At 50.2% G+C, this 12,369-nt stretch overlaps 1 protein-coding gene across 8 annotated transcripts in view; it reads right to left on the minus strand.

The window, feature by feature from the left end:
- The window catches only part of LHPP (phospholysine phosphohistidine inorganic pyrophosphate phosphatase), a 148,281-nt gene that overhangs the window by 99,160 nt on the left and 36,752 nt on the right, over positions 1 to 12,369 (minus strand). For 5 of the 8 annotated variants that reach the window (XM_057734962.1, XM_057734965.1, XM_057734967.1 and 2 more), the window contains exon 6: positions 3,238 to 3,329. In XM_057734962.1, coding sequence (XP_057590945.1) covers positions 3,238 to 3,329 — 92 coding nt within the window. Of the gene's footprint in view, positions 1 to 1,404; positions 1,488 to 1,995; positions 2,221 to 3,237; positions 3,330 to 12,369 lie in introns of all 8 variants that reach the window. The other 3 variants (XM_057734963.1, XM_057734964.1, XM_057734959.1) reach the window with 2 other exon arrangements.

The raw sequence follows: 12,369 nt of genomic DNA on the forward strand, positions 1-12,369 counted from the left end.
TACCCCAGCAACTCCGTGGCCTCAGACACACAACCTCGTGCGCGTGCGTGTACGCGTGTGTGCACAGCTAGAAGACGCTGGCCTGAGGGGCACCTGCAGCCCCCGTCCCCTTCCAGGGCCAGGACAGGCAGGACCCCCATCTAGATTCGCACTTGGCCCAGCCTCCCCAACCAGCCCTTGGCCTTGAGCCAGTGGAGAAGCCACGGGGCCAGCTGTGAGCACCAAGCTCCCTCACTGCATGGCTCTCTGCCACCTGTGCCCTGTGACAAGGCCAGCCTCCACCCGCCTCACTCCCCCAGTTCAATCAAGGCTGGACCAAAGCCACCAACAGGGAACAGGGTGCACAGGGCCAATGCCCTGCTCACCCAGCCAGTGGCCCTTGACTCCTGTGAGGCCACTCAGGGCCACTTGGAGGAGAGGCCCACCACACAGCAAGGATGCAGACCCTGCCCCTGCCCGGCTCACGTCTGGTGCAGACGTGGGCCACGATGACCTTCAAACCTGGTGTTGCCTGCTCACAAAGATGGCCAGAGGGGTGGAGAGCTCCAAGGGCGGGCGGGGCAGCCCCAGAGGGAGGAGCTGGGTGCTGCCCAGGGGGCTGGAGGGAACACTGGTCCAGTCACCAGGGTGCCAAAGTGCCAAGGTTGCTCACTAGTCCCAAACCGGCTACACGTCTGCAGAGAGCACCACGCAAGGTGCCATGAAGGCCTCGTGCACCGAGAGCACCATCTGCAGGGAGAAGGGGGCAGTGCAGGGGCCCCACAGTCCACCAGAAATGCACTAAGCCCAGATGGATGCGAGCTGCAGAGGCAAGCTAGGACCTTCCGGTAGCCATGATAACAAAAGCAAGGATACGCAGGTGAAATTAACATAAGACATCACGACTGCAACATGTAATCAGTATAAAATATTACGAATGAGCTTTCTCACATTCTTTTTCTCCCACTTAGTCTGAAACCTTGTGTATGTGCACTTTCAACACATCTCGATTTGGACCCGCCACATTGCAAATGCTCCCCAGCCACCTGCGGCCTGTGGCTTCCAGGTCAGACAGCGAGGCGCTAGAGTGGCCGGCGGCAGACGGGTCCTCCGCCTGCTTTGACGGCACAGAACCCGGCCCCGCCCCGCCACGCGGCCTCCCCTTGGGGTGGCTCCATCACCACCTTACCTGCACTGAGGCTCTTCACCCTCCGCCCTGCCTGCTCACAAAGGCAGATTTACATCCTGACAACGAACAGATTCAAAGGTCTGAAACTTTAAATACCTCCAAGAAAAGGCACGCTAAGCCCCACCCTCTCCACACGGGGCCAGGTGGGGCTGTACCTGGAAGCAACAGACGTCACCCAGGGCACCAGCATCACCTCCCCTTTGCTGACCGTGCACCAGGCACCAAACAGTACTTACCTACAGCATCTCCTGAGGAATTTAAAATGATGACGAACAGTCATGGGGAGATGTCACAAAGCATTGTGTAAGAAAAGGGCAGGCTGTGAAATAATATAATCCCATTTTTATAAAAAGAAACAACCAACATATTATCCATGTACTGTCTACACAGAGAAGGCAGTCTGGAGCAGCCAACTGTTGATGGGGTTCGTCTCTCCGGGAGACAGAGTGATGGGGGACTCAGAAAAGCGCCAACCCCGGTGGCGTAAGGGGGGACACAGCTGCCGGCATGCCCACCTGCCCACTTGTGGGCTTCCCGACTGTGTGTGTGGACCTTCCTCAGAGATCCAGCAACCTAGGGGCACACTTGGGGCCTGGGGCAAGGGTAGTACCTTCTCAGTTTACGGGGCACGGCTTAGGCTAGCCAGAATCGCCCCAACCGAGGCTACATTTAATCGAGACACGCGTGCTTCTCCCCCTAAGAAACCAGAGGAAGAAGCCCAGTGCAAAAAACTATACGGTTCTTGCTTTTCACCTCCTTCCGAGCCTCACCACCGTGTTCTCAGTAAGGAGGCGCCACTCCTGTGCTCAGGGGTCAAAGGGGCTCACCGGGCTGATGGCAGGACCAGGGGCCGGGGCACCACACAGCAGAGCGTCAGCCAAAGAGCACCGAGTCCCACTGCTCAGCAACCTCAGGGGAGAGGGGATGGGGACCTCAGGGCTCCAGGCTGGCCTCTGGGAGAGAAGCGTGATGAGGTTTTGAGTGGGGTCTCCCTCACTCCCTTAGGCCAGACAGAGCCACCGAGGAGACCCAGGAAACCCTCGTTGGAGGACCTGGGGAAGAAAGGAGGCCCATATTTCACATGTGCTGGGGGCTCCCCTGGGAGGTCCAGGAGGGAGCTGGAAGGGACCTTCTGCCCAGGACCTCAGGGGCACTGAGGCTTCCTCACTCACCTTGTGCCCACCTACCAGCCCCAAACCCAAAGGCGCCGTGGGTCTCTCACACAGGAGACGGGCCTTGGAGTGAGGGTCAGGCCCTCTAATCTATTCCTCTGACCCCGTCTAAGCAGGTCACTCAGGACTGATGTAGCCCCACATCCAAACACCCCAGGGTAACCATTTAACTAAGTCTCTCCAGCATCCACAAAATGGTACTTTCTCTGAATGGCCACAATCAAAACCATGTAGAACAAAGGCAAGACGATACTCTGATGTCTGAGATACTCTCAAAGGCTAAGCAAGCCAGGCCCAGACACCGCAGGGCACCTCCACATGCCACAAGTGCCCGGCCCCCAACAGGAGCCTGTCAGCGACCTGCCCGAAGCCAGGCTGACTTCTGACCCAGCAAAGAAAACACTCCGGAGACGGAGGTTCAGCTCCGAAGTGTCCCTGACTCATCCCTGACCATGGACCTGTCATCTCCACGGTGGGGGTAAAGGAGGGGGAAGGTGACCAGAGGAGCCCAGCGTCCAGGAGCTGTAACCTCCGAGCACAGTGAAGCACCAGCCACGTTGCAGAGAGGAGCGCGGCCCAAGGTCAGCCCGGCTCTGCGGGCAGTGGGCTCGACGGCGGGCCAGAGCCTTCAATTTGCTGTCCCTGCACTACACCCTATTCAAATCCCAGTTCTGAAACTCAGACCCTTTTTATCTACCACTCTCTGCTACCAAAAGGCATCCATGCCCGTCCTTAGGGGACAGCTACAAAGAAGTCTTCGGATGCCCAAACACTGCTCTTACGCTTGGAAACAGTAACCCCCTTTATTTTGGAGAAGAAGAAAAACGGAAACCTGGTCACCCCAGGAACCCACGAGGCAGGCAGGCAGATGGGGGTGGGTTCACACAGGGCGCTCACCTGAACTTCCCAGTCCGCACCTGCAGCGCTCTCATCCCACACCGCTGGGCACCACCGACGTCACCCACGATGTCGTCCCCAATCATGATGGCCTGTGGTGCAAGTGAGTGAAAGGCACACAGAAGGGATGTCAGGACAGTTTTCTTCCAGTGCTCCCTTATCTTTTTTGACATAATAAACCTCTTGACTTGATGTTTAAAACCATCATCATACAAATTAAACAAGGCAATATCATCATGTTGATTAAAAGTCAATGCGCTTGAATGTATCTCCCACTGCCCGCCATGGGCCTCGGCTCTGAATGGTGCATATTTGGGCAATTTAATATCAATCAGCATGTATCAAAGTGATATAGTGGCTGACACTGTTTCACCTCTACGTGAACACAGGCTGAATTCTACCTTTAGCTAAATACTCTGTAACCAGGTTATTTTGCTAACCGTTGGTTCTGTGAAACTAAGTAAATTTCTGGCAAATCTTCGTAGCCCCAATTTAGGTTTTGCTTTCAATGGTGAATTTACTACCTATTTTTAAAAAAAAGCAAATGAAAATACACACTCTAACATACACACACACACAGGCGCGAAATGCTCACAGCCTGGATATCATTTCAAAAGGCAGCCTCTCCCACCTGAAACAACTAGAAAACCAGACATATCAAAGGAAAGAACAGTTTGCAAGACACTGGACATTAGGCAAACAAAGGATGATTCCTGAGACACAGGAAACAAATGACACGGGTCCTGCATACGACCCAGCTTACTGCTGCCTTCAGATCTCCAGACTGTGAGCACAGGAAAGAGGAACTAGGTGAAGGCCGGCAGACTCCCTGAATTGAGGAGACGGAGCTAAGAGCTGGGTCACCGAGGCGGGGTATCCGAGAAGAGAGGGCTACCTGGAGGACAGTGGAGATCTACAGAGGGTCCCCCCCGAATGATGCAGTGTTGGGTAGACTGCTAATGAGCACAGGCCGTGAGGAAATCAGCCAAGGCCAGGGAAAGAATCACACCAAAAATTCAAACAGTGCCGGGCCCTCACACAGGGCTGGGTTTAGTGTGTGTTCCCACCAGCCAGGCTGGAAAATCTCATAATTCACAGGGCACTGGGTAGCATTCTCACAAGCATCTTGCCTCAGCAGTGAGGAATAATTAGCGCTGGACTAAACCTTGCCCTGGTGCTACCTCCCAAATCTTAAAAGCAAGATCTGGAAGGATCAAACAGTTCCCAAGCGATTTAACTGCATCCCAGAACAAAGCACAAAAATACTGATAGGCATATAAACATATCTAGCGCTCAAAAAAGGTAAAATTCACAACGTCTGGCATCCAATTAAAAAAATAATCAGACGTGCAAAGACAACACATATCACTCACAATGAAGAGGAAAAGCAACCAAAACTGACCTGGAACTGACCCAGATGTGAGAATTAGCAGACAAGGGTATTAAGTCAGTTACTGTAACTGTACTCCACAAGTTCCCAAAGTTAAGTAGAGACATGGAAGATAAAAGAAAAGATCCAAATCAGGCTTCTAGGGATGAAAAGTACAATATCTGGAATGGAAAAAAAAAAAAAAACCCAACACTGGATGAGATTAAATCCAGATTAGACGATACAGAAAAAAGATTAATGAACGTGAAGACGCAGCAACAAAAATTATCCAAAATGAAACACAGGGAGAAAAAATGATTTTTAAAAAATGAACAGAAAAAAACACTGAGCTATGACAAAACTTCAAAGAGCCTGGTGTAACCGGAGTCCCTGAAAGGAAGATGAGAGGGGAGGAGACTGAAAAAACATTTGAGGAAATAATGGCTGAAAAATTTCCAAATTCAACAAAAACGATAAATCCACAGCTCCAAGATCCCCATCAATACCAAGCACAAGAAACATGAAGAGAACTACACCAAGGCACAACATAACCAAATTGCTCAGTCAGCGACAAGGAGAAAACCTCAAAAACAGCTGCAGGGAAAAAAAGACATGTACAGGGAAACAAAGATAAGACATCAGATTTCTTACTGAAAACAACACAAATGAGAAAACGGTGGAAGAGCATCGTCGCAGAGCGTCATCTTCGAAGTACTGAAAAGGGGGGAAACGCTTACCTAGAATTCTACACGCAGCAAAATTATCTTTCAGAGGGAAAGGTAAAATAAAGACATTTCCAGATATCTGAAGCTCAAGGACTTCATCACCAACAGACCCACACACAAGAAATGTAAAAGGAAGTCCTTTAGGCAAAAGGAAAATGGGACTGAATAGAAACGCGGATCTACACAAAATGGAATGGAGAGTACCAGGAAGGGTGCCCATGGGCACAGGGTGACCTTTCTGCCTGCTTCCCTCCCTTCTTCTACTGGCCAACTCCTAATAGTCTTTTGGGACTCAGCTCAGGTGACCACCACCTTTCAAGCCCTGGCTGGGTTTGGGGCTCCCCAAAACACTCTGTGATTACCCCCTTGCAGGGCACGCACCTCCTGCATTATAATGGTCCTTTCACTTATCCCTCTCCTCCAGAAATGTGTGAGCTCCTCGAGGGCGGGCTCTGTGCTGATCCTGGAGCTCAGCGGATGACCAGCACGAGTTTGCTGAGTGAATCAGTGTTCTGAAATCAGGCACGGCTGTGTGTGGGGACACGTAGGAGGCCCAGCCAATACAACGGCTCAATGGTTACCAACCAGAAAGGGTGGCGGGTGGGTGGCACAGTCCCACGTGTTGCCAAAACTTTAGTGACCAGTGGCTGTCTGTTCAACATATCAATTGTATTAATATTATTGTTGAAATTGACTCATATTCTTTACATAAATAAATGTTGGGTTTTTTTCAAGAAAAAAACCTCAGCCTCCTTTGCTCAACTACCACACGGATTAAAAGCTTAAAATATTCTGCTAGTAGAAGAAAAGTCTAACGCCTCAGACACCAAACGCATTCCAGATACGCTTCTGAGTCTGATTAGAAATGTCCTTGGTCGGAGGTCAGAAAGGCCTGAGAAAATGGGCTCCAGCGGCAGGGTAAGTGTCCTGATGTTGACGGGATAGAAGCTTTGAAACTGGGTTATTCCACAAGTTTCCTCTGGAATTCAGATGCTAGGTAGGGCTAACCAATGAATAAATACAGAAATCAAAACCAAGAAAACTAAAAATGATCACCTTGAAGCAGTCACAAACCAGGGGACTCTTACCCATCAGTTTGGACTCTGCCTGTGAGAGGGGTCCAGATGGAGTGCGCCTTCCACCTTGGAGTGGAAGAGGTAAGGGGTGGGGGTCAGTGAAGCCAGAGGCAGGCCCTGTGCGACCAGCAGAAGGGACAGCCCGAGCTCAAGGCTCAGACAGGGCCAGAGCAACTGGGCCCGAATCCCAGCTCTGCTATTCGACAGCCCTGTGACCTTGTGATCCACTTCCGTCTGTAAAATGGGTATAACTGGCGTGGTGTTTAAACCAAATCACCTAAGTTAAGCACCAAGGACAGTGCCTGGATGTAATAAGTTATCTACACTTTTTCTTTTTCTGGGGGGGAGGCTGCGTTGGGTCTTTGTTGCTGTGCAGGGGCTTTCTCTAGTCGCAGCAAGTGGGGCCTACTCTTCGTTGGGGTTTGTGGGCTTCTTAGCACGGTGGCTTCTCTTGTTGCAGAGCACGAGCTCTAGGCGCACGGGCCTCATCAGTAGTTGCAGCACGTGAGCTCAGTAGTTATGGCTCATAGGCTAAGCGGCTCTGTGGCATGTGGGATCTTCCCAGACCAGGGATAGAACCCGTGTCCCCTGCATTGGCAGGCGCATTCTCAACCACTGCGCCACCAGCAAAGTCCCTCTATACATGTTTGAAAAGAAAAAATATTAAGAAATGTTTTGTTGAGGAAACTCCTAATCTAACCCTGTGGGAGACATCTTTACATCAGGGCTCCCAGTGGAAGGCAGAAGACAGATGTCCATAAGGTAATTTCACAAACACACAGCTGGGACCTGTGAGAAAGCACAGGGAGGAAAAGTGCAGGAGGCTGTGAGGCCTGACCTCATGGGGTTGGTGGTGGTCAGGGAAGGCTTCCTGGAGGAGGGAAGGTTTTGAGCTTGGATCTGAAGAGCAAGAAGGGTCAACCAGGTTAGAGGGTATAGGCAGGGGTGAGAGTCTTCCCCCCAGAACACCACGTGTGCTAATCTTTCACCAGCGCAGGCCACACAACGAGTTCCCAAAAGCATAGGCCAATAAGCCTGAAGCAAATGTCTGTGGAAACATGTCCCAAACAGGCCTTCAAATAATGAGGAGTCATGAGGAACTTGTGGACAAGGACCAAGACTGAGCTGGTGCCGCCCAGACGCCAGGGAGGTAGTTTCAGGTAAACATGAGGCTTTTCTAACCACCAGCACGGGCTGCCTCAGAGCTACCAGGCCCCAGTCCCTTAACCATATTCTGTTACGTGGTATTGATACCGGAAATAAACTGCATTTCATCCCCATGAATATTCTAAACTTCATAAGTCTCACTAATTTCCTCTGGTCTTTCCTCCACCTAAACCCATGTTTCCCAAAGTGTGTTACGCATCCTGGTGATACACTGTTTGACTTTAGGTAGAACAAGGACATACGTTTTTAATGTAATTGTTTGAATTTATTTTTAATCTATTTACGGTGAGTGATTCTGGTTTTCCATTTATAGTAGGGATCAAAAGTTCCTTTTAAAATACATTTAAGTTTATAAAATGAATCAATTTAAAGAAACATTAAGTAAACAAAAGTGCCGGGGTAACTACCCTGATATGGTAAAATTGGAATTTTTTTTTTCTAGAATGACTGATGCTGGGGAAAACACTACCAAATCCAAATGGGTTTGATTTTTGTGTCTCCAAGCTCCCACCCAGCTGTATGGAAATCATCAATCACCCAAGAAGAAACAGCCAATGACAACGCGTGCTCCTTGAAGTGAGACCTGCCACAGAGACTGCTGCACACACGTGAGTCTAAGGGTATCTGCAAAGCCAGGGTCACCTGGGAAACCACACAGCTCACCTGTGGGGAGAGGGCTGGGGCAGGTGGGCACCTGGCTTAGGCAGCCAAGTCGGCCACAAGCCCCAGTATGAGATTCTACTTTGCCCTTCTCAAGGAGTTGTCCTGACGCTGTTAGGTCAGCCTCTAAACATCCACAGCATTCCAGCTTAGGACCCTGTCCATTGCTGCCAGGGACTCTGGGAGCCATCTTGCTAGAAAGTTCCTTGGAAGTGAAACAGTCTTCCAATGATTAAATGTCATGCCTGGCATCTTCCATGCTCTGGGGAAGATAAAATTTTTCATGCACACATGTGCATACAGCAGAAATTCCACCCCACTCAGAACAGAGACTCCCAGGTCTTCCTGGACGAGGACATTTTATGGTCTGGCCCATGGACATGGAACCAGCGAAATCTGGGCCGTTGGAGGAAGAACACGGAGGAGCAGCAGCTGCGGTTCTGCGTGCTAAACCACTGGCCAAGCCCCGGCAGAGCCCAGGGCCGCGTGTGAGGGGAGGGGCAGGGAGCAGGCACCCCGTGGGGGTGCGGCCGCCCGCCCGCCTGGCGCAGTGAGGCCTGTCTGGGCCGGCCTGTGGGCTCCGCATACCAAAACGCGCGCAGGCCCCTGGGGATGTCACAGATTTACTATCGGTGAAGGGCAATAATCACGCGAGGAGGAGCAATTATTGCCAAATCATTTAGGATTTAAAAAATCATTGGCAAGAAGATAGAGGTCAAGAGGTGCACTGTCGGGGGAAATAAAAAAACCCTACCTGTCAGGCCTGGGTTGCACTTCCTTTCTCACCGCAATATGGTTCAGGGAAGCCGGAGACACACACCAAGGGGTTGGACTCCCACAGAACAGAGATCCGAGCGCCAGACGTGGCACCAAAACCCTTTAGGCAGGGTTTCTGGTTTGGGTTCAAAAAGCAGATTCATTCATCCTTCTCAAATATTCATCTGCCTGCCACGGTCTCCTCTTCGCCACCCTAGGTGCCAGGGGAAGAACCCATCCCAACAGGTGGTGACGTATGGAACACAACTTCCAACGCCAAAGAGCCTTCCCAAGAAAGCCCACGTTTCACGAAATTTCTAGTTATTCCCAGGACTCTGCCAGGAGAAGCACTTTCACCCCCATGGGGCGGCCAACGACAGGGCTGGAAGTGAAGGAGCAGTGGGCTCATTCTTCACTTCAGCCCCAAGGGACACACATCCCCCCTTGGAGAGGCCTCGAGATGACACCTAGCACTGGGAAGAGCCCTAGACCCTCAGCCTGCAGGCTCAGAGCAACCAGGCTCCCTCCGACACCTGGAGACGGCCCATGACTAAGGAACTTCCCCCACCGTCTGACACATTCGGAAGTAATAACATCAACACAGCAAAACTCGAAGAAAGTATCTTATAAAAAGTAAGAAACAACGGTATTGGTGAGGATATTGGGAAATGAGCACTTGCACATACAGCTGGTAAGGAAGCTGAATTGATACCATTTCTATTTCTAAAATAGAAATGAACAATGTGCATCGTGGCCTGACAGCTACACCTCTACAATTTCCAAGAAAATAATTTAAAATATACAAAAGGAATACAAGGGTGTGGTCACTAGGGTTATGTACAAGAGGGAAAGTGGAAATAATCTAAATGTCCAACAACAGGGGGCTGGGAAAGCACATTATGGTAGCAAGGGGATGGGAACATAGCCTCGTGCTTAAGAATATTATGGCAGTCCCTATGACGGAATGCTCCGAAGCCACAAAAATTACTTTGTGAAAGTGCTTGGGTTTGCACAAAGGAATCCGTTCCCAACACAATATTAAGAAGGGAGGAAATCATGTTTCAAATAGCAGATAGAGGATTATCCCAATTTTGTGTTAAAATTGTATATATAGACACCAAAAGATTGGAAAAGCTAACCATGACTTGTGCTATTCCAGGTTAGTGGAAGGATGAATATTTTTTTCCCTTGTACTTTCCGAACTTTATCCACCCCCTTTAACAAACATGAGTTACTTCAAAATCAGATAAAACAATATTTGTGTTTTGAGGAGAAGAAAATAAAATCTGCTAAAAAAAGGCTTTAGGGGAGGACATGTCTTAGGGAAAACTAAGACATAAGGTTCTAAAGATCCCTTGTAAGTGAGACAGAGCAAGAAGGCAACACCAGAGCTGCCATTTCCTGGAACTCCCGCCCATGCTGGAGGCAAAGCTTCAAGTTCAAAGCTGGGCTGCAGCAGCTCCTGAGGCGCTCCTCTGGCCCTCTCTCTCCCAGGGCTCGCACCATCGCAGCAAGCGGTCCCTGAGCTGACCCCCAAAGACCATGCACCCAGCTCGCGGGGAGGATGGGCCGGGGGGGGCTCAGCCAACAAAGGGGAGAATATGGGCCTTCCATGCACAGACCTGAGAGGGAGGAGGTCCCCACGCAGATATTCACTCCCCACCCACAGGCCTCCCCACCAAGAGTACCGACTGTCCCCACGGCCCGTACCTGGAATTAATGCCCTGGGAACCAGGGAGCAAAATGATGAGGCCAAGTCCATGTTTCACGCCCAGCCCTCTTTGGATAAACCTACAAACCTCGCCCCCATTTTTGATAGGCTGTCCTGAGCGTCCTCACCTTCACCGCCCAAGATCTTGCCTAACTTTATTTTCTGTATTCTGCCAACAAGACATACATTTAATATTTTTCACAATAGAAAATGATATTGCACGGCCAAATACGCCTTTCAAACCGAAGCATTCTGTTGTGTCACTGGCTCCTCCCTGAGAACTGGGGACCGGCAGAGACCTAGAGGGGCCCGGGTCCCAGCCTCATGCCACGTCAGCAGAGCAATCCTGGCTCCAACAGCAGACCTTCCTGTGACTACGCCCCAGGGCCCTGGTGCTCAACTGGGGGCGATTTTGCTCCCCTGCGACATTTGGCAACGTCTGGGGATATCTGTACTTTCACAACTGGGGGAGGAGGGCGGTACCCCCCACCCCACCACCAATAATGATCTGGCCCCAAAATGTCAACAGTGCCAAGGCTGAGAAATCCTGCCTTAACCTTAAGGTGGGAATACAAGGACCTACAAGAGGGGACTTCACAAAGTACACGGGTACGGGACAGATCCCGGTGTGCCCAGCGCACATGGTGCTCAAAGTATTCAAGGTCCTTCCTCTCCAAGCCTTGGTTCCTCAGCTGTGAAATGGGCACCCCCCGCTGCCGTGCACTGGCTTCTGGTGCTGACTAAGCACTCTCGTCTGAACAGACCCAATTTCCATTAAACCTGCACAATTTGCAACTGATGGAATTTCTGATGATTATGGAAAACTGCCGAAACCTTCACATCATTTGGGCTTTAGTATGAAGCTATAAAACAACCCACTGATTCAGAAGCCTTAAACCATGAGAATTAGGTATTTCTAGAGTAACCTTTAAGGTATGTTATTCTTTGTCTTATTACTGAATCCTAGAAAGGGCCTGGTTACCTCTAAGAGGTTTGAATTTCCAATCTATTAGAGTGATACCGGCAATCTGTTATTTCTAGGCTATTGAGGAAAGGTTAAAATGAAAATTAGATTTGGAGAGCTATATCCATTCTGAGTGCAGGTGGAAAACTCCTTGGCAGCAAGAAGCAAGTCTGGGTCTGGGAAGAAGCAGTTATCAAGGGAAATGACTGGTGATAACTTTATTGATTAAAGCAGCTTGAAAAATTTAAGGTGTGCCACAGCCTGGCACTTCAGCAGCAAGATAGCCCCTCACAGGCATTTTTCATTAAAAATAGAGAAGCAGGAGCAGAGAATTATTACCTTGTGCATAAGACACAGTTCATTCAAAATGGGCTTATTCTGAAATACTGCTTTAAAATGTCTACCCATCCTGAGGCGCAAATAACATTAATGAATATTTTAGAAAAACAACGGGGTGGGGGTATTAAGAACGTGCAACTGCCACTCAACTGTCTGTCAAGAGGGGAGACAGAGAGAGGATGATAATGTGAGGTAAATAAGATTTAGCTTTGCCACATCTGCTCAGGGCCACCAGAGAAAACAACTCCTTCGCGACCCAGGGCCACCCATGCTCCCGATGCCTGGACAGCACAGGGACCCGAGCCTCAGCAGATACGCCAGGAATCCAAACTCCTGACCCCCCAGCCCAGATCCCACGGCCCCGA

This window comes from Hippopotamus amphibius, chromosome 5 (genome assembly GCF_030028045.1).
Source record: "Hippopotamus amphibius kiboko isolate mHipAmp2 chromosome 5, mHipAmp2.hap2, whole genome shotgun sequence".
Classification (NCBI taxonomy): Eukaryota; Metazoa; Chordata; class Mammalia; order Artiodactyla; family Hippopotamidae; genus Hippopotamus; species Hippopotamus amphibius.